The sequence below is a fragment of the Prionailurus bengalensis genome, chromosome F2 (genome assembly GCF_016509475.1).
Source record: "Prionailurus bengalensis isolate Pbe53 chromosome F2, Fcat_Pben_1.1_paternal_pri, whole genome shotgun sequence".
In the NCBI taxonomy this organism is placed as follows: domain Eukaryota; kingdom Metazoa; phylum Chordata; class Mammalia; order Carnivora; family Felidae; genus Prionailurus; species Prionailurus bengalensis.
Window position 1 is genome coordinate 54,771,755 of NC_057353.1, and position 22,607 is coordinate 54,794,361.

A 22,607-nucleotide genomic window follows, 5' to 3' on the forward strand; every position below is an offset into this window, starting at 1 on the left:
CTGGGGGGGGAGGCAGAGAATGGGATCTGGGAGATCACACGGGCAGCTTTGGGGGTGGTAATTCTAAGAGTGGAAGGTGGGTCACAAATATTTGCCTTATTATTATAGTGAACGCCTTACATGTATGTTATATATATTCTTGTTATGCATCACATTTTATACATAACATTAAAAAGAAACAGGGAAGCAGCTAAAATTAATTTAAAATAAAAGATAATAAAATGATAAGGAAAGAAAGAAAGAAAGAAGAAAGAAAGAGAGAGGAAAGAAAGAAAGAGGAAAGAAAGAAAGAGGAAGGAAGGAAGGAAGGAAGGAAGGAAGGAAGGAAGAAAATGTAGTCCATGTCCTAGAGAGGCTCACATCCCAGCAGAAGAAAGAGCCATCTAAAAAATAATTATTAGATATAACATAGTAATCATAACAACAGAATTTTTTTAAAACTCTAAGGGAGAGGAACCCCTGGGTGGTTGAGCGTTTGACTCTTGGTTTTGGTTCAGGTCTTGATCTTGGGGTTTGTGGGACTAAGTGCTGACAGCATGGAGCCTGCTTGGGATTCTCTGTCTCTCTCCCTCTCTCTCTGCCCCTCTTCGACTCTCTCTCTCTCTCTCTCTCAAAATAAATAAATGAACTTAAAAAAAAAAAAACAACCCTAAGGGAGTACATAGTATTCAAATGAACAGCAATGGCTTGTGAAGTTCTGATACCTCAGTGTCTGCACATTTAAACAGCTGGTTTAACCCTTTATAAGTGTCAGTACAACACTACTTCCCCTGGGATGATTTTCAGACTCCCAAAGTTTGGGTTCTAAGGTCCTCCTCTCTGCACTCACGGGACCCTGTACCTCCCCCAGAAACATGTTACACATCTTACAGGGAACCCCATGTTTACAGTTATATCCCAGTACGTGGCTCAGTATCTGACTCATCAATAACTACTTGTTGAAAAAACAAATGAGTAGCATTACAGGTTCCGTTCTGTTAAGAGGTGGCTGAGACTAAAGAAAGAAGGAAGGGTGGGAACGCTAAGTTGGAGAATCCCATCCAAAATTCAAGAATGCCCCAGCTTCGTGCAGACAAAACCCCTTACTATCCCTGGCAAGCCCGGCTTGGTGGGATACGACACCGGGGCACCACTTACAGATCCTAACCCATTGCTCAGTACGCCTAGAGCTTCTCAGCCTGTGGCCTGGATCCTTCTCCTCTTCCAGTAACTGAGGGGAGAAGCATTGGATGTCAGGCAGGATCAGGTTCAGGCACAACCTCCATCTCTCAAGAACAGTCAGGCCCGCCAACAGTCTCGGCAGAAATCAGATCGTCCTGGCAGAGGGTTTCAGAGTCTTACTATCTCAGCCACAGGGGTGAGGACAAGAAGCCAAAGACTCAGGAAGATCCAGTTTCCCCGAATAATGTTGCCGCCACACAAGGCAAGGAAGCATGCCTCCCTCTGAAACTGCCACAAACTCCCTCTGCTGAAAAAAAAGACTCAGCGAACAGAGCTGAGAGCTCAAAATGCTCCTCAGATGTCAACAAAAGGATGTGACCCACAACTCACGCCTGCAGCACCAAGTGCCTAACGGAACACTTGACAAACTGTGCACCATCAGAGCATCTGACTGTGTGGCCGATAACAATGGGAAAGAAAGTGGGGCATTATTTTGGTCACCAGACCAGCATTGTAAAGATAAAAGGTCACCATGCTGGTGGGGATGTTGCTAAGGATTTAACGTTTGCCTTGAAACTTACAACAGAGGGCTTATTCTAGTTCGATTATCTGAGTGATATTGCATATGAAATCATGTTTAGCATAATATATTTAACTATGTATTTGGACATACGTTGATTCCCAAGTTCCCAAACTCCCGAGAGCTCATTTTAAATCACTTCGTAAAATGTCTTCCCTTTTTTTCCATTCGAGTGGATTGGTATGGTCCTTGTTCCACATGCCACGTTCTTTCCAGGGCAAACAGATGGAAAGAGAGGATATGCCAGAAAGAAGAAATGGAAAATGAAAATGACATAAAAATAAAAATAAAGCTGCAAAATGTAATCTGGGTCAACTCCTCATGCGTTTTTAAAATCAACACCAGCAGGCTCTGTGCATAGGGCATTGGTTTTATATGTACTTTTTTTTTTGGCTCAGATGTCACACAGGATTAGTGCAAAAGGAAAAGTCCCAGCATGGGGCCTATTTTTATACAGATTAATCAATCATTCCTGTCTCTTCCTTTCCCATCACCCCCCAAACTTTCAACTTAATGAAACTGTTCTCTTTTCAAAGTGTCATTTACTACACTCTGAATGGAAATCCTTTCAGGAAAGGAAGTGAACTTAAACTTTGAACCTAGATTTTTCACTGTCATATTTTTAATTTATTATAAATATTAACAACTTATGCTATGGCCTACCCCCTTTTATCTTACAGACCCATTGTGGAATGCTACATATCCACTAGTGGTAGCAAACTGAGTAGGCAAACGCTTTGTTATATGCATGTATAGCCATTTAACCAAAAGAGAAAAGCACACACTGGAAAAGAGAAGACTATTCTCTATCTCACATTTTGTTAGGTACATTATCTTGTACAGTGAATGCCATCATTCCCATCAGAATACTAAGCACATAGTTAGATTCTCAGTAAGTATTTGATAGAAAATTTGATAGGGTTAAGGGAACCAAACCAAAGAATTGTGCAAGCTCTGAGCCACAGCCTCCCTTGACTATATGGCATCACAAAAATGGTGATGATGATACTCATAGTATTCATAATACAACAGCTAATAATTACTGTATGCCATGTGTCACTGATGATGTCACTCAATTTTCAAAGCAGCCTTATATCACAGGTCCTATTACTGTTCCATTGTACAGATGAGGAAACAGTTTTAGAGAGGGGGTTCACATATTTTGAGGTCGAAAAAAATCCCATGTTATGCTGGTTTGCAGAGAAGGGGACAGACACATCGAGATGGTGAAATGGGGCCCTATGCTACCAATCAGCTGAAAAACATTGGAAAAGTGTCATTGACATTGTTTCCATGTCTCCAAAAGCATGATCACAACAGAGTTCATCATGCCCCTTTATCTGTCTGCTATTCCTTTGACAGATGGAAATTATATTTATAAAATATTAAGGCAATGACCTAAAGCTTGACCTCAGTGACAAAGTCAGATGTGGACTTGTCACACACTCTCACAGGGTGATATTTTTTCACCACTTTGGGCAATAAAAATTGAGCCATGACTAACAGTTGTCAGTCATAAGTACAGAAAATAAAAGAAATTTACAATCTAGCATGATATTCTGTGCTCACTCTTTTATGTGATTAAAAATGAATTTCTTTTATACCAATATAACACATGCTCTGCTTTTTGTTTAGACCTGCTGGATGCTATCTACTGTGGATGGCCTAAAAATCTAAATATTACACAATTTTAAAGTTATTGAACTACACTTAGGCTTACCATATGTATAGGCTTCCTTTGTTTCTAGTAATTAATTTTAACACCACAGACATTAATCATTTGCCCACCAGATGAAAATCGCTTTAAGATGACTCATTTATTTTACAACATTGCAAACCCAACCCTTATGCTCTTGGAATGTAGAGTAAAGAGGAAGCGTTAGATCAAATCAGTCAATAAAAAGGAGAAGAAGAAGAAGAAGAAGAAGAAGACGAAGAAGAAAACTTTTCGACATCCCAATTCCATGTACATGAAGAGTTTCAGAGTTTCTCCTGGATGCCACGTGAGAAAAGTAAATTAAAACTGGTCAGAGATGTGCTCTGAATAATTTCCATGAACTGGCAGACAAGAGCACGGGAGCAAGCTCTCTCGATAATAAATACACTGCGTCTCAGCCTACACAGAGGCCCACTGCAACTATGCACAGTGCCAATTAGCATTAATTGTGGTTGTGCTCAACTATTCCCAGAGCGCACCGCTGGGGAAGGCCAGGCTTTGCATTTACAAATGCAGCATGCGATGCTCAGACTTAGAAGAGCGTTCTAAAATGTAAATGTCCATGGTCAATCTATCTTCATTGCGTTGGCTTTGAATTCCACAAACAGACTCACAGATGACAAGGGGTATTTAAAACAATATATGTGTGTATTTTTAAAAGTTTAGTTATAGACTCTGCATTCAGAATATCTGAAAGGCAGAGTTGAAATTTGCTTTTAGACTACATTTTTCGCCTACCACAACTAACTTTACACACACAGACATACACAAAGAGCATATCCTCTGTGATCCAATATAATTATTTACTTACTGTGACTAATACTACTTACTTAGAAGGTAAGCTCCGTAGACTTTCATGGCAAACACTGCCTCTGCAAACAGCCTCCCGCCACAGGCTGGGGTATGTCTCGTGCAGAAATACAGTGTGAGCAGCTCATCTCTCCATGGAGTACAGTCTTAGAGTGGGGTATCCATGGAGACAGAGCCTCCTCCATGTGCAGGGCAAGGAAGTTCCTCTGCTGGGCACCATAGCAACAGGAGGCAGAGAGATGGCTGGCCTATCAGGGAAGAGGAGCTTCTCCCTGGTGACTGCAGCATTTCAAATGAAACCATCGCCCTCGTGAATGGACACAAAGCATTTAAAGAAATACCAAATTGTCAAATAGAAGGAAATGCCTGCACAAGTCAGGGCTGATCCTTTGACAATGTTGGAGCAAAATGCTTAGTCTTTCTACAATGACTGTATCCCAATGGGCAAGGAAGAAATTGCATCAAAACCCCACACATTCCTAAATTTAATGGCAAGAATGTGAAGCTTGGGGAAAAAATGCTTGTTGTACTCCATGAATTCCAGATATTTAAATATGCAAGGCACCTCACAGAGCTGCCCAAGAGAGAGGAACAGGAGAGATCTGTTGTTCTGAAGGGAGGAAAGGAATCGAGGACTCCCTGGGCATAGTCCTTCCAAATGGATTTGCTTAGAGTAGACATGTTTATTAAGCTCTCACCAAAGCCCTCCATTATATCAGAATAATTCTTACAAAACAGTTATCTGTGATAAAACCAGACCAATGCAGAGGAGATGGTGAGTAGACATTCCAATGCCTTAATACTGTGCTATTTGTCAACTTTCCCCATTTCTTATTTAATGACAATAATGACAGTGATTATTTATTGAGCACATACTGTGTACCAGGCAAACACCATCACTACATGATACACATGTTTACCTCTAAAGCTGTGCTCTTTGTAAACTTGCCTCATTTCTTATTTAATAGCAGTGATAACAGAGATAATTCAATACGTTCAATAAATATATTGAACACATACAGCATGCCGGCAGACACCATCACTACAAACAAAACTTCCTGCCAGACATTAACAATGATTTTTGCAAAGATACAGGATGTGCACGTGGACCTCTCAGTGATGTGCAGTATGCATATGCTATACACCCGATACATTTTACGATTCTCACAGCAACCTGCAAAAGCTAAGTATTAATTACTCCTCTATATTATAAAGAAAAAGAGAAGACTTTCTTTTCTCCATAGGTCTGCAAGTGGCCTGGTTCACCCTATTCAGTGTCTAAATATAAGGTGAGGTAACCTCCTCCCACAATTATCTCTCAGAAAAGGAGAAACCCCATATATTAGAGTCTTTCCATAGTCTCTTATTATAGAGCTCTTGCTCATAATTACCTTCTCTGAACAAAAAGTGCTGTTTGAAAAACACACATCAGTCTGAATTGACCTCAATCAGTGTTAGTTTGGGCTGCCTATGGAGGTCAACTGATGGGCTTGTTTAAAATGAAGGAGGCTAAGAAATGAAAAAAACAGATTATGTAATTATTCCTGTGATTTCCCCCATCCTTTAAAAGAACCTTTTAAATGGCAATATGGTCAATGGTTAAATTGTAGAGATCACAAAAACCCATATCCCTTGCTAACTGAACTCAAGAACCAAATAGCTTTGGATAATGAAGGGTATTTGTATAAATCTACAGGAAAACAGAAAAATCAGCTGTCCTCATGCTACAGTGGATGTTGTGACAGCTTGCAGGTTGTCTACCTCCATTTTCCCCTTTTTCCACAGTAACAGGTGCCTGTTTGACCAAGTGTCCTGGGATATAATTGGAAATGACTTCTGTGTCCTGACCTTAAAGTGACTGAGTGCCCCCGGTCCCTTTCCCCCTTCCTCTGCCTAGTAGGTCACAGCCAACCTGACATAGGTTGTGATTCGGTGATCAGGTGATTAAGGATCACCCAAATACCTAGGTTTTGTTTAGCAAGAGACAAATAAACTTCTGTCTGGTTTTAACCTCTGTGTTTTATTTAATCTTTATATTTAACCTTTGTATTTATAACCTCTTTTTTACAGTAACTTCACTGATACCTTCATCGTACTTGTAGTTTTAAAGAAAATGTCCAATGAGAGCACTAGACGTGGATTCAAAATTGCTTCGTATCAAACAAATTGGGTGGAAGTGAAAATGATGTGTTCCAGAAAAGCCAGAGGAGTTGGAAAGTAACTCTAGGGATGAGAAAAACTGAATAAAAATCTTACATTAACTGTGAACAAAAACACCCCCCAATGTTTCTAAATTAATAGTACAGTATAAATAAGTATATTTAACTAAAATAACGAATAAAAATTCCATCAGAAACGGACTCTTCCATTCAGATCTCCTAAGATTTACTCGAGCTAGCAAGTGAAATAAAATTTTTTTATTCTCATTAGGGAAATGCGAGTCCTTCGATTCTGCTATATACACTGCATCCCTATATCTTTCTCTGTTTGCACCGTCCTTCCTAGGCTAAGCCATCTAAACTTAAGTACATCTTCTTCCAGTTTCCCATCCTGATGATCCAAGCTCCACAGAATAGTCAAAAGGATCTCAAACATTTACCTTGAATTATGTCTGTCTTCTTGAAACCCTCCAATGGCTTCCCAGTAATCAAACGACACAGACTTCACCTGACACCACTCTCTCCCTTCCTAACTCACTGCCTTACCCCCACCCCCACACGTCCCTAAATATGAAGGGATATGGCTAAGTTCTCAGCTCAAATGTCATCTCCTCAGACACTCCCTTGCCTCATCCCCAGTCACTGTCTACATAAATTACCTTGCTTCATTTGTCACTATCTGAACTCATCTTGTTTGTCTGCTTGTGTATCAGCCATCTCCCCATGTTAAAGGCAGACTCCATGAGAACAGGCATCTTGTCTGCTTCTTCCCTCTATCCTTACTGTCTAGAACAACGGTAGCAGCACAGACTAAATGCTTAATAAATATCAGCTGCATGAAAGCTGGTCAATGTACAGCCAGGATTCAAACTAGGTTTAGCGGAAACCTCTTAGATGTGATGAAGTGCGGGTTCCCTTTCTTTTCTTTAGACTCTGACGTGAACCTCATGCTTCTGCTATGCCATAAACATTCTAGTCCATGCATCTCCAAGTATATGCAGCCAGGTTCCTGAGGCATTACCTCACTTAAACCATGGCCTGCATCCTTGGCTGCTATCAGATACAAGCTTAGGTGGCAGAAAATGTTAACGCAGTGAATTACCCAAGCAAACATACTATGTGGTTCAACACATTCTTTTTCTCTTTTTTAAAAATAATGTTTATTTATTTATTTTGTGGGAGACAGAGACAATGCAAGTGGGGGAGGCACAGAGAAAGAGAGAATCCCAAGCAGGCTCCACGCTGCCAGCACAGAGCCCAGCGCGGGGCTTGAACCCACAAAGTCGTGAGATCATGACCTGAGCCAAAACCAAGAGTCAGACGCTTAACCGACTGAGCTACCCAGGTGCCTCTCAACCTATAACTTTTTGTCTATAGCCCTGCTGTACACCAAAATGCCACAAAACGAATTGTACCCACAAAAGAGACAGTGAGATCAGGGTATTTAACTGTCTGGCTCTTCTCCTATCAGGGCTTTCATTCCTACACAGAAGCGCGTGTCCAATTGCTTCACACGTAGCCTCAGAGTTCTTTCCCTCTGGGTTCTGAGTAACTCCGCCCTCTTCTGGGCCCTTCAGGATGTAGAAATAACTCCAAGCTGCTGACAAGGCCAAATATTTCACCATGCCTCATTGGATCCCCTTAATTATGCCCCCACCTCTGCACACAGACAGTGTCTTCGATAAACTCTCCTCAGTTAGTACAAAAACAAAAGTCTAATCTAAAGCATAGATCTGCATGATTTATAACTCTTGGTTTCCACGTTTATGTATAAGGTTCCAGGTTTATTTCTCTTCCGTTGGCAGTCGATAAGTATGTTTAATAGTGAGTGTGTGGTCTGCTGGAACATCTGCTATGTATGGGAAACCAATAATGCTTCGTTCTCAACACATTAGAGCACTTAGTAAGCATTTGGCAGGCCCCCAAACTGGTGGCCATAACACTACACATGCAATAAATGCTAGCAGACCCAGGATTTGGATGGCAGTCACCTTTGGGAAGAAGGGGATTACAATCCACTAATTCTTAGGGGAACACCATTACCGGACCATTTGGCACCATTAGCTTGATTGGGTGCATCCTCAAAAGCACAGATGGGAGGAAGGCATGAGAGTGAATATGTAACCTTGCACAAAGATAAACACTTCCGTCCACTCATCACATTTCAGCTTTATTTTACTGATCTGGTGTCTGCTGGGGAAAAGTGACAGACTGAACAATAGTCTACCACAACATGTTCTCTGCTGTATTCTGGGTGAGCATTCTTGCTCTCGGGGTGAAAGAAAGGTTCAGAGGCTCATTTCCGTATAAATGCAAAAGCTCTTGTATAAATTGACAAAGTCTAATGACCTCTGCTTAGGAAAGTATTCATGATATGCAGGGTAGCACAATAAACATTTTGACAAGCAGGAAAGGACTAGTTTATGATTAAGAGGAGAACACCGACGATCTTAACATTCCTTTGATGTTCGTATCCTCATAGTTGATTGATCTGCACCCAAACAGTCTTATGTGTTCAACTCTGTGGACTTTATTGAAGCTATATTGAGGTTCATTGATTTTGTTATTGGCAACAACCAGCATAATCTACATATGGACTATATTAGCTAATTTATAAAAATTAGTAAGAATTTTTAGGGTTTTACAGACATTAAAGAAAAATAATTTCTGTCTTATTCAACACATTTTTCTCAATTGTCACACTCCCTTATTGCAATTAAAATTATTCCTTTGAAGGCAGACCTTATAAGCAGGGCAATGGTTAAAAACTAATACCAAGACTGCCCTGTTTCAGTCTACTTACAGGCTGTGTGACCTTGAATGAGTTACTTAACTTTTCTATGCCTCGGTTTCTCCATCTGTAACACAGGGGATAATGGTATCCTTTTCTCCCACTGATGTTAGGATTAAATGAGTAATGTGCTTAGAATTTTGATTGGGATAATCAGTGCTTGATAAATATTAGCTAAAAAAATTTTTTAGAGGAACATATTGCAATTCAACAGTTTTTATTTTAATTTTATTTATTTATTTATTTATTTAGACAGAGAGTCAGGAAGAGGGGCAGAAGAGAGAGGGAGAGAGAAAGAATCTCACAAGGGGCAGAGAGGGAGAGAGAGGGAGAAAGAGAGAAACAGGGCTCACCCAATGTGGAGCTCGAACTCATGAACCATGAGTTCATGACCAGAGATGAAGTCTGATGCTTAACTGACTGAGCCATCCAGGTGTTGAGAGAGAGAGAGAGAGAGAGAGAGAGGAGAATCTTAAGCAGGTTCTATGCACAGCACAGAACTGGATATGGGGTTCGATCCCACAACCCTGGGATCATGACCTAAGCTGAAATCAAGAGTTGGACACTCAACCAACTGAGTCACCCAGGTGCCTCCATCCAAAGTGGTTTTTTTTTTTCAAGTAATTTAATTTTTTAAGTACTCTTTAAAGTTTTTTTTTCTAAAGTAATTTAATTTTTTAAGTACTCTTTAAAGTTTTTTTTTCTAAAGTAATTTAATTTTTTAAGTAATCTCTACACCCATGTTGGGCTCAAACTCACAACCCTAAGATCAAGAGTCGCATGCTCTACTGGCAGAGCCAGCCAGGCACCCCTAGCTAAAAAATTTTTAAATCCAATTTCAGAGTGTTATCCAAGCCCACAGTTCCATATAATATATCTTCCAGATATTTTCATAAGGTCTTCAGTATCTAAAATAGATCACAGCCTTACTGCTGCAAGACCTTTGATTATAACTGTAAGCTGTTAGAAAAATCATGCCTTGCCAAGAATGCTGAAAGTTTCCGTAGAACCAAAATCTTTTAGCTCTAAAATTTTAATTTTTTCCACTCTATGAAAATATTTCTAAAATGCTTAGGACATTTTTCTGCCCTCACACACATCATTTTCTGCCAACTCCACCATCACAATGACTCAGTCTGTTTCTACAACATTAATTACTGCACAAAGTGCTACAAAGCACTTACATTTAAGAGGCCACTGTGCTTTTTAGTGGTCTTTTGTCTGCTCTTTCATATTTTCCCATCTCCCTCCTCATTGTCAAGGCATCAGCTGTCAATTCACACTGTTGCCAGTGTTCTCCTGTGACAAACACTGCTCCCATTTTATGTAAACTAGGATCCCATGACATGCTAGAGTGGGGTTTCAAATAAACACAAGTTCTGTGTGGTGAGAGTTTTTTTTTTTTTAATGTTTATTTATTTTTGAGAGAGAGAGATAGAGAGACAAAGAGAGACAGTGCAAGCGGGGAAGGGACAGAGACAGGGGGACACAGAATCCGAAGCAGGCTCCAGGCTCTGAGCTGTCAGCACAGAGCCCAATGCGGGGCCTGAACCCACAAACTGCCAGATCACAACCTGGGCTGAAGTTGGATGCCTAACTGACTGAGGCACCCGGGAGCCCCTGTGGGGTGAGAGTTTTAAAGAGTTTTCTTGTAAAGGAACGTGCACAGAATTTGTGTCACCTATGGTAGCCACAAATGACCACTATGAACATGCACTTGAGGAATTATTTTGTGGAGGGTCCAATGTTGGGCACTTTACATTCATTAGTCTATTGAATCTTCGAAAGAACCCATTTTACAGATGCTGAATACAAGGCTTTAGGGAGATAAAAGTAGCTGAAGACCACAAAGCGATAAAGTGGTGGTATGAAAATTTGAACCTAGTATGTTGGACACCCGAGTCTGGTGGTCAGAAAGTGCTCCCAACCCCGACGGACACTTTCTTTTTCCCACGCCAAGTCAAGTTGCATAACCTAGGGGGCAGCAGCACGTGTTGACATTCTCAAGCTCTCAACTCCCCTCCAGGCAGCTCAAGTTATTATCAGGTTGGCCTGCCCCAGGTAAGTTGTCTAGCTCTCCTTTATTTCACAGAACTAACTTTGAAGTGAAGGCATGCTACTGATAAGCACAGGAACATCTGTAGCTATCAGCTGTATGAGAAAGAGCCTCCATCTACTGAGGGAACCAGTGTTGATTAATCGCTAACCTAGCTGGTGCCTTCTGAGTTTTCTAGCATCTGCCTCTGAATGTGGGAAATAGTCTTTTTAAAGTAACCAAGCCTCTGTTATTGTTGTGAGGTTATTATAGTTCATCTGGCCAGGTCTCCAATTTCCATAGCCCGGGTGGTGTCAGATGACAAGGGAATACTGCTTTAGTTTGAATGCTGATGGAGCACAGTGACATCTTTCAAATGCAGATTTCAACATTTCAGTTTCTAAATGTGGATTTCTTTTAAATTATTGTGACCCTAACCATTTGCTTTTTATCTGTCTCCTCAATCAGCAGGTGTGTTTTTTTTTTTCTCCTTCCTTGTCTTCCAATTATTTGTTTAAATCTTGTAATTGTTTCCCCAGCTCTCCATCAAGCCTTGTGGGGAAAGGATTTAGTATTTCTTTTTGTAGAATAATGACACCAAGGTCTTTTTCTTTCTCAAACTAAGATAGACCAAGTAGTAAATCCAGCATTATAGGAGGCCCAGGAATGTTGTTTAATCCCATTAGGCCTTGCCTTTCTGGGTAAAAATCATCAGGAAAACTGCAAACCAAACTTTTTTTTAAATTAATTTACTTTTTAAAATATTTTAGTTAGTTAACATACAGTGCAATACTGGTTTCAGAAGTAGAATTTAGTGATTCCTCACTTACTTACAACACCCTGTGCTCATGGACAAGGGTCCATCACCCATCTAGCTCGTCCCCACACACCTCCTTCCATCAACCCTGTTTGTTCTCTGTTGTTAAGAGTCTCTGGTGGTTTGTTTTCCCTCTCTTCTCTTTTTCTGCAAACCAAACTTGAGAGGAGCACCTGGGAGAAGAATTGTTACCACGGCAGATTCCTCAGAGCCCCCAGTTGGAATGCCTTCATTTCTTTCCTTCTGATCTGCACTATGGGCCAGATCAATCACACAGTATTCTGTCTTCAGTTACAAAGCAGGGATGGCACTGAGGTCTTCTTTGCATCCCTCCAACGCCCTTCCCATGCCAAATATAATCCCTTGCACAGAGTGTACACTCTATTTCTCGTTTAAATATTTATTGGACACCTACCTATAAAGACAGGCGCTGCATTAGGCTCTGGGGATTCAGTCTTGAATGTTTGCTGAACTGACTTGTAGATAAAAGGAAACCATGAAAATGCAAAGCCATTATCCAACTGGACCATAGGGATGTCTCCTTTTGCTCTTTGGTGGCAATTTTTAATTAAATGTGCATAGGCATTAAGTGATAGAAGCCAAAATGACAGAAGGCTCACTGCCTCCAAGAAGTTCCTGAACAGGTCCTGCCTGGAGGAAGGAAGGGCTTTCATGCTGTGTGTGCCACGGTGCCCAGCTGGCAAGGTGCAGGCTTGCTCAGCTCACCTTTCTAAGCCTTTCCCGGCATCCTGTGACAGATTTCCCTTCTCCTTCTGCATCGGATACTCAGTGAGCATTATTAGCTCTTTATCTAAATGACTAAAGGGGCATTTCAAGAACTCCTTTTTGAGGTGAATAGCAGTTTTCCAGAATCTAGAACAATGGACCTAAAATTAAATGGGCCTGGGTTATTTAATGTTAAAGAGTCCTGGAACATCTGTAGAAGAGACACTAATTGCTTGCTATTTTAATAAATTGGTATTGGTTCTAATGAGTTGATTTATTTTAAAAAAGTAGAGCACACATCAAGGGCTGAATATGGGTTTGAGCTGAGGGGAGACTGTCACTTGGGGTTAGGGAGGAGGCAGAACGTTTTAACCTGAGAGCAGAATCTTCTTGTGGTTTAACAGATGAGGTCTCTGCATTTTATAAATTGTGGAGTCATCCAGGGGCCTCGTTTCCAGGATTTCCTCTCTTCATATTTATGAGACCGACAGGTTTATTCTGCCGAAAGTTCAGAGAACTATAGGTCACGGTGCAGATTTTTCTACAAAGAGCTTACTGTACAGAACTGAGTCCCACTCAAAGGCTTGAGCAACTTTTTCGCTGATGACATTAGGAATTTTAGGCAACTAAGAAATAAGCTTTAGGGATCTCTCTGACCTTGGTTAAATGCAAATAAATAAAAACATTGTTAAGATAAAGATTGTTTAGGTGATATGAATGCCTATGAGCAAGTAAATCAGAATTCTGGTGACAAAAGTTGTTTTTTGACAAAAGTGGTGTTTCAGGCTCTGCCTCTGGGCAAGGGTCATTACACCAGGATTCATAATTTCTTTTTTTTAAATTTTTTTTTCAACGTTTATTTATTTATTTATTTATTTATTTATTTTTCAACGTTTATTTATTTTTGGGACAGAGAGAGACAGAGCATGAACGGGGGAGGGGCAGAGAGAGAGGGAGACACAGAATCGGAAACAGGCTCCAGGCTCTGAGCCATCAGCCCAGAGCCCGACGCGGGGCTCGAACTCACGGACCGCGAGATCGTGACCTGGCCGAAGTCGGACGCTTAACCGACTGCGCCACCCAGGCACCCCCAACGTTTATTTATTTTTGGGACAGAGAGAGACAGAGCATGAACGGGGGAGGGGCAGAGAGAGAGGGAGACACAGAATGGGAAACAGGCTCCAGGCTCTGAGCCATCAGCCCAGAGCCTGACGCGGGGCTCGAACTCACGGACCGAGAGATCGTGACCTGGCTGAAGTCGGACGCTTAACCGACTGCGCCACCCAGGCGCCCCAGGATTCATAATTTCTGATAAAGGAGGTCTAAGAAACCTCAGAAATAGGAAGTGATATTTTGTGCATATGGGTATTTTTCTGGAGTATAGGTTCATAGCCCTCATGATTCCCAAAGGATCCATGAACTAAAACAACATGAAGACTGTTCTTGTTTTCTTCCTTTTATCTTTCTTTCTTTCTTTCTTTCTTTCTTTCTTTCTTTCTTTCTTTCCTTCCCTCCTTCCTTCCTTCCTTCCTTCCTTCCCTCCTCCTCCTTCCTTCCCTCCCTTTATTTCTTTTTCTTAATTGTATGCATTTTCTTCAGGATGACCTAAGGCCTTAAACATTCTCAGCAAGCAAGTGGCTGGTCTTTGGCAAGTGGGTACCTACTACTGGAGGATTAAGGACTTGCTCAGCATGAATCCTGCACACACACATATGGATTTAAGTCTTATGGTAACGTATGATTATTCTTATTACGATTATTGAAACAAGGAATGATAATCTTAACGCCCATTTAATCTTAGTTTGTTCTTGCTGCACCATACTTGTCTCCTGTTTTACTCTTTCCTTGTATTGTTACCTCTACAAAATGTTTTTGGAATGAGGAGAGAGGTAGGGAGGGGGGGATGGGAAACCAAAATGAAATAATTTCACGTCGCATCCAAACCCTGCACACGTTGCATACAATGCCTGCACAGTGAAATCACTGTTTTGTTTTTGTTTTTTCAATTCACGCAGCTGGCATTCTTTCCTGCACCATTTTATCTTTTCAATTCCACAGCCTACCTTTGCTGTTGAGCCCCCACTATTCACCGGACTCTGTGTTAGGAATATAAAAAGAGGATGACAAGGCTCCTGCTCTTAAGCTTACATCCCATATGTTAGAGAAATAGATTCTATTGGGTGGGTACTCCCTGGTTAAAAGAAAACTGAGAAGATATTTCCAAAGAACATATACAAATAGCCAATAAGCACATGAAAAGACGCTCATAGTTATTAGCCACGTAAATCAAAAGCACTATGAAATACCACTTCACACTCACTAGAATGGGTATAATAAAAAAGACAGACAGTCACAACTGTCAACAAAGATGTGGTGAGACTGGAACCTTCATACATTGCTAGTGGGGATGTAAAATGGTGCATTTTGGAAAACTTTGGCAGTTCCTCAAACTGTTAAATATGGTTACCATATGACTCAGCAATTTCTTTCCTAGGTATATACCCAAAAGAACCGAAAGCATATTCATGAAAAACTGTTACATGAATGTTCATAGCATTTATATAATAGCCAAGAACCAGAAACTATGCAAATGTCCATCACCTGTGAATGGATAAACAAAATGTATAACCATACCAAGCAAGACTTTAATAAAGAAAAAGCTGGAGGTGGCAGGTGTGAAGAGGTAGATGGGAACTCTGTACCCTCCATTCAGTTTTTCTGTAAACCTAAAATTGCTCCCAAAAAAGTCCACTTAAAACTATGGTATAGCTATACAATGGGATATTACTGAGCCACAAAAATGAGTGAAATACTAATGCATGCTACATTGATGAACTGTGAAACATTATGCTAAGCGAAAGCAGCCAAATACAAAAGGCCATGTACTGTATGATTCCATTTATATAAGATGTCCAGAATGGGCAGGCCCACAGAGACAGAGTAAGTTAGTGGTTGCCAGGGGCTGGGGAAAAGGGAGAGCAGAGAGTAGTTGCTAATGGGTAGGAGGTTTCTTTTGGGAGATGATAAAAATGTTCTGAAATTTGATAGTGGTGATATTTGCATAACTTTTTGAATAAACTACAAACCAGTTAATTGTATACTTTAAAAGGGTGAATACTACGGTACGTGAATTATATCTCAATTTTAAAAAGAACCACTGAGCTGGAGGAGGGAGGGGGGTAGTTCCTGTCCTTGGGTACACAAGGTAATGGTTTATTTGCTGGCTCAAATCACATCACATTCTTTTAACTCATTGTCTCTGTCTTAAGCATTGAAGGTATCCAACACTTTTTCTACAATAACCATCTTTCCCTTTTATATTCTGACTTCCCCTTTTCTTTTTCATATTATTTCAAAGCAAAGGACTATTAACGAACTCATCATGACTACCATTTATCAAGAGCCTAAGAAAGGGGTTTCTTTTTCACACCGTTTAAGTTGTATTCTGAGACTAAACAACATTGTCTTTGGTTGACCAAACGCAAGATGAAGAATAATCCATTAAGATGTGCTGAGCAAATCAGTTATTCAGGAAGAACAAAAGCAGACAGAGATGGAAGAGGACAAAGGACCAAACCTTGGCTCCAATGAAATAAAGCTGTCTATAGCTCCTTGCACAATAATGCCATCACCAAACAAAAATGAGAAGACAAACGTAAAGAATGAGGACTCCTATAAGTCATTAATCTGTCTTTTCAGTCTCATAAATACGTACAGCATTCACTGTGGGTGTCCAAGAAAATAACGCAATATGGCAGCTCTCAATGCCAACGCTCAGAGATTTTTACTTTAAAGTTATAACTTTAGTTTTACTAAAACTGTACTTATTCATATAACGTACATATTTCTGGGATGTAAAATATTTATTTATATATTGCAAATTCTGAGAACTGACATTTTCTGGTGTTCATGGTGTCTCACCCATTGTAATAAAAATCTCCATTTCATCTCATATTTTACAATATTGAACATCTATATGTATACATATAACATCATATTCATATTTAATTTTTAAAAGCAAATAAAATAACTAGGCCAGTAAGTATGCCCAGCCCTATAGATCTGCATCGAGATAACCTGTTCTTTTCATAATCTGTAGGCACTTTAAGTGGTTCCAAGTAATTTCATCGTATAATTTCTGCTAGAATTACATAGTATAAATGTGTTAGACCATCCAGTTTACATTTCTCCAACTTTGCTCTTTTTTCTATGTCTATATAATGCACATATGTCCCTACACTTACTCAATTATTAACAATAAGTACACAAAATATTCCACTCTCTGCCCACTTCCTTAAAAAAAAAAAGAGAGATGATTCTGGGTAGTGGGTATAACATCAATATAGTACTCTTTGTCTTGATATACAAGTGCTTTGTTTCAAATGTGAAATCACCCCAGTCATATTGTTCTGAGAAAAACATTAAGAGTAAGTGCATTTACCTGGCTTTACAAGGCCTGATTTTGGTTCCTTCTTATATCGAGATGACTGGATGCTTCCTTCACTAACCATTCCAACTGTGCATTTCTTTCTGGAAAAGTCTTCATCACTTCCAGGGCAAAAGCCAACAGGGCTGTTTCCGGTATCCGAGGGTGTCTTCACAGGAGACACTGACTGGCTACTTGGACAGCCTGTGTCATCTGGAAGACAGGAATCAATAAGTGTTTAATGAGGAGGAGGAAATCAATGATGGCAAAGAGAAGCCATGCAGTGAGCCATGCACACGTGCACTCACACACACGTGCACGGCTCAGGAGGCTCTGGGTTAATGCCTGGGGATGCCTCTCCTTTTATTTTCCATATTTTGGCCAATTGTGTTAACAAAGAAAATATCAGCTATCATAGAACATATTTTAAGGCAAAATCTTCTAAGCTTTTTGGACCATAAATATTCCTGTAACATTCATGTTGTCAACATGTAAAGATTTGTCTGTTTTAACACTTTAGGTAGTATCCTTTTGGGTCAAAACTGTCTATAGATTTTTTCATGCAGTTAGTAATAAAAAGTTCACATAGCAACTTGGGGGCATTAGTGTGAACTCTTCAGAGGTGTTTGTGTTAGGAAAAAAACGTTACTTGAATATCACTGACCACATCCAGTTTTCGATTACTTGGCTTATCAACTGGTCAATAGAGTTTGAGAGGTAACAGAATTGGCTTTTGGAGTTCAAGGGAGCAGAAAAAAGTGATCCTGTTTTATTACCATACATACCCACCCAAAATATATTAATCCAATATCTTGCTGTCTGTGCTAAACTGGTAAAATGAAAATAATATTCAATTAGAAACTTTCCCTTAACTTTCAAGTTATAGATTATAACTATTATCATTATTATAAGCTACCATGTATGATATGAAATGACCTGTGTAGATGCTTATTAAGCAAACAGGAAAGTCATAGCTGGCTCCTATAAATGCTTTCCATACTTATTAAATATTCATTGTGGTTGGTTAATTCATTTATACTTTGATGATGAGAACTGTATGGGAATTTAAAGTAAATCAATATTACTTAAAAGTATGTCAAATCAAAATAGTCAATTAGTGGTAAATATTCATTACTAAATAATTCTTCATTATACAGAAATATTTTGACGGCAGGGTTACTTTGGTAACTCATAAGAGAAAAAAATGAATAAAGACTTTTAGTACTAAACCTTAGAACTATTACATTTTTATGAATATTAAAAGAACTAAAATAATTTGCTCCCCATGAAAGACCATCTTAAACTCCATAGCTTTTTAAATAAAGACTGAAACAGAACTAGGCATGAATAAAATATACTGGTTGCCTGAAATAAGATGACTAGAATCCATATAAAAAGTAATTGCCATTGTTTCATTTTTGGCTTTTATTTCAGTTTTTATGAAACTGATATTAAGAAATATCCTAGTTTCTGGAACAAAGTGAACTTGGCACTGGTAAAATGATTTGTTTCTCCTAATATCCTTTTTTTCTTTTTACTTTTGGACATACTAGTACACACAGGACCTCAATGGTCCATTCTTGGAAGTGGATGGTTTTTAGTGCACTGTTCATTCCTTCTGCCTTGGCTGCTCTTTTATTTTATTTTATTTTTAAAAAAATTTTTTTAACGTTTATTTATTTTTGAGACAGAGAGAGACAGAGCATGAACAAGGGAGGAGCAGAGAGAGAGGGAGACACAGAATCTGAAACAGGCTCCAGGCTCTGAGCTGTCAGCACAGAGCCCGACGCGGGGCTCGAACTCACGGACCGCGAGATCATGACCTGAGCCGAAGTCGGACGTTAACCGACCAAGCCACCCAGGCACCCCTTGGCTGCTCTTTTAAAAATGCCAGTTCTTACCAAACTCCAGAAGAAATTTTGGCCCTGAATTACAGTGATGAGAACCCCTCTGGGCTGCTACCTCTCGACTCTTTCATCAAGTATTGTCCCTGACTTTCTCTTACATTTGCATGCCTCATGCTTCAACCCAAAGAAATCCTAGTTTCCCTCTAAAGGTGCAAAGCTGCTAATTACTCAGACAGATTCTAGCAATTTTACAAGGCTCAACAGGTCTGTACATTGCCTCAGGAGGTCCTCTGTTCTTGATTCCTCTGATCCCAAAACAGATAAACCCAAGCAAATGAGGTCTAATCATTCAAAAATACCCACTGCCTTTAAAATTATTTCCTTATGAATCACTTCCATAAATTACTCCTTTGGAAAGAAAGATGGCCCAAATAGAAATCCATGCTTCAAATTCTCTACCCTAAAATGTAATTTTTCTTGAAAACTCTCAGACTCAAGGGAACAAAGTCCAACAATGTCCAGTATTGAGAAACACTGTCAAAATTATAATTTAAATAGATAGAAAGCAAATGTGTTTTGTTGGTTCTATTATCATTTTGCCAGGAATATGTGTAAACCATGTTTTCAGTACTAATAATGTTAAGGATTAAGTGCTAGGTCTGGTGAAAAATTGGGACCTGAAATTATATAGAAAAGTGGCAGTTTAGGGAAGGCAGAAGTACATGGAATGTGTGCTTCACCTATATTTACAGCTAGTATCTCCAGGAGAAGGGATTTAGAAGATGAATACTTAAATAAATCTGACGTAGGTACTACATACAGCATCTGAATCACTGCATAAACTGGTGTTCACCCACATCTCTTAACTGTCTAGTACTGCCCTTCATCTTGAGGGGGAAACAATAGACATGATCTTTCATTGGTTAAACAAACATATACATATATATATCAAGTCTTCGCACTGAACCAGCCCACAGGCATTATACCCAGCCCCCACACTGATGGAGCTTATAAATAAGCAAAAGGGATTGGGTAAATATCACTTACAATACATAGTTCCTGTAAATTGGCAAGTTTGTTAAAGCAAATCCATACTCAAGAAAGTCGGTGAGTTATCAGAGAAGTTTGGGGGTATTCACCTGTTTTGTCTGATGGGATCAATACTAACAAAGGAATCTGGTTTTAGACAGGGCAAGGCCATTAAATTTCCTACGAGAGAGAATAAACTTTAAGTCATGCAAAGTAAGACCCTAGCAAAGGCAACAGAGGCCCCTGTACCAGTCATCCGGTAACCTGAGGCACCTGAGGTATTTTCCTCTGGTAGCACTGAAAAAGTCGTTATTTTTTCAACAAGTCTTGCTTAAGATTCCTTTCCCCCTTTCCCTCCCCTTCCTTGCTCTTCCTCCTCCTCCTTTTTAACATCATGGTTTCAGTTGGAGACAGACTACCAGTCCAGATGAAGATGATACTCCTTTCCAAAATTCTATGTAAAATATTCTCCCTTCACATTTACTGTAAGATTCTAAGAAGACTGTAGCCAAGTTGATGCTTTTTGGTTATTCATGTCTAATCTTACTATGTGCCAAACTACATGTGGATCAAGCACATACTTAAAGAGATTTATTTATTTATTAAACCCACTTCAATTAAATCCTTTGAGTACGCCTTCTGTTTCCTGCTGCTACTAGCTGAATTTGTCCTGTGGAATCCATAGATTTATAACCACAGAATTTATAATTATGGCTTTTTTGGTTATGTTAGTATAAAGAAACTATCAATGACAAAAATTTCTAAGACGACGCCATGAGGAAACTATTTCAGGGCAGGAAATGACTGAAATCCTGAATGATCTACCCAAAAAGTGTGGAGTGTTTCAAATTTCCAGAAAAATGCCTGAGAAAAACAAGAACATTTCAGCCTGGCTTTGGCATAGGGAACCTTTCCTGAAAGGCTTTAGGAAAAGCATGTGGAAGACTGTCAGTCTATTGGAGAGGGAGAAGTTTTTCTTTTAAAACACACACACACACACACACACACACACACACACACACCCCTCTACCTCAGCGCTTACACAATTGAGCTTTTACACTTCTTTATTATTCACAGTAAGTATAACTTCATTAAAAAAAACATGCAACAAGACCAAGTTTCATGTTTTACACATTGTGATCCATTTGAAAATACAGGATAACTTCCTTCTGAGGTAAATAATTTTAAATCCCGCTTAAAAAGGCCCAGGATGGTCCCTGGTGGAGCAGGGGTAAAGGTGACTCTTATCAAGGCTTTTGATCACCATCTATAATGAAGGAGACTAATTTACATTTCCTCCTTGATTTATATTAAGGAATAGGTTATTTTGTTCTTGTTCATTTGCTCTGAATCTGTCAGCACACAGGATTAAGGATAAAGAAAGAATACTCATAGATCCAGGAAGTTCCACAAGCTGTGGCCTATCTAAAGTCCTGTAAAGAAACAGACCTACTAAATAGTTTCCAAATTGTTGTTAAGGAAAAAAAATGTTGAGGTCTATAAAGACAGATGAGACAAAATTATTATAATTTTGTAGCCTGGGGATTGTTTTAAAAAAATGTTCTTTAATCTATTTTTCCTCTTTTTACATTACAAGCTCTTTAAGAATATGGGACATAGTTAATAATTGTACAATTATAATTCTGAAAAAATGTGTATATAAGTATATTTTAAAATAATTTGTATCTTGGGGCACCTGGGTGGCTCAGTTGGTTACGCATCCGACTCTTGATTTCGGGTCAGGTCACGATCTCACAGTTTATGGGCTCGAGCCTTGCATCAGGCTCTGCGCTAACAGTGCAGAGACTGCTTGAGAGTCTCTCTTTCCCTCTCTCTCTCTGCTAGTGCTCTCTCTCTCTCTCTCAAAAATAAATAAACTTAAATATATATATATATTTAAAATAATTTGTATCTTATTTTAAATGCATTAAAGGAACTTGCTAAGTTAAAGGAAATCTGTTGGGGTTGTTAAAATTTTAACTTACTATTTATTTATTATTTATTTTAATGTTTATTTATTATTGAGAGAGAGAGAGAGAGGAGACAGAGCACAAGCAGAAAGGCAGAGAGACAGGGAGACACAGAATCCGAGGCAAGCTCCAGGCTGTCAGCACAGAGCCCGATGTGGGGCTTGAACCCACAAATGGTGAGATCATGACCTGAGCCAAAGTCAGATACTTAACTGACTAGGCCATCCAAGTGCCCCTAACTTAATCCTTAAAATCATAAAAGTAATAATTCTTAATGCAGAGGATCTAGATAGAGTACAGAAGAGTACAAAGAAGTAAAAAGAGAAAATAAACAGACAATAGTTTCCTATAACAGGAAAAATATTTAACAATTTTGCATATTTCTTATTGATCTTTTAATTATGCATATGGTTTACTTTCTCTCTTGCTTTTTAAAGCTCTGTTTCAACATATAGTATAGACAGTTTCATTACTCTGTTACTGAATACTTTCCCCAGGAACCTGTTAGGCTATAAAGAAAGAAGCTATTAAAGACTGAC

General features: G+C 39.3%; 1 protein-coding gene across 5 annotated transcripts in view; it reads right to left on the minus strand.

Annotated features, from left to right (window-relative positions):
* SYBU (syntabulin) overlaps window positions 1-22,607 on the minus strand; it is a 113,643-nt gene that overhangs the window by 32,385 nt on the left and 58,651 nt on the right. For 3 of the 5 annotated variants that reach the window (XM_043601618.1, XM_043601615.1, XM_043601616.1), the window contains one exon: window positions 17,238-17,435. In XM_043601618.1, coding sequence (XP_043457553.1) covers window positions 17,238-17,435 — 198 coding nt within the window. Of the gene's footprint in view, window positions 1-4,288; window positions 4,664-17,237; window positions 17,436-19,045; window positions 19,051-22,607 lie in introns of those variants that run through there. The other 2 variants (XM_043601619.1, XM_043601617.1) reach the window with 2 other exon arrangements.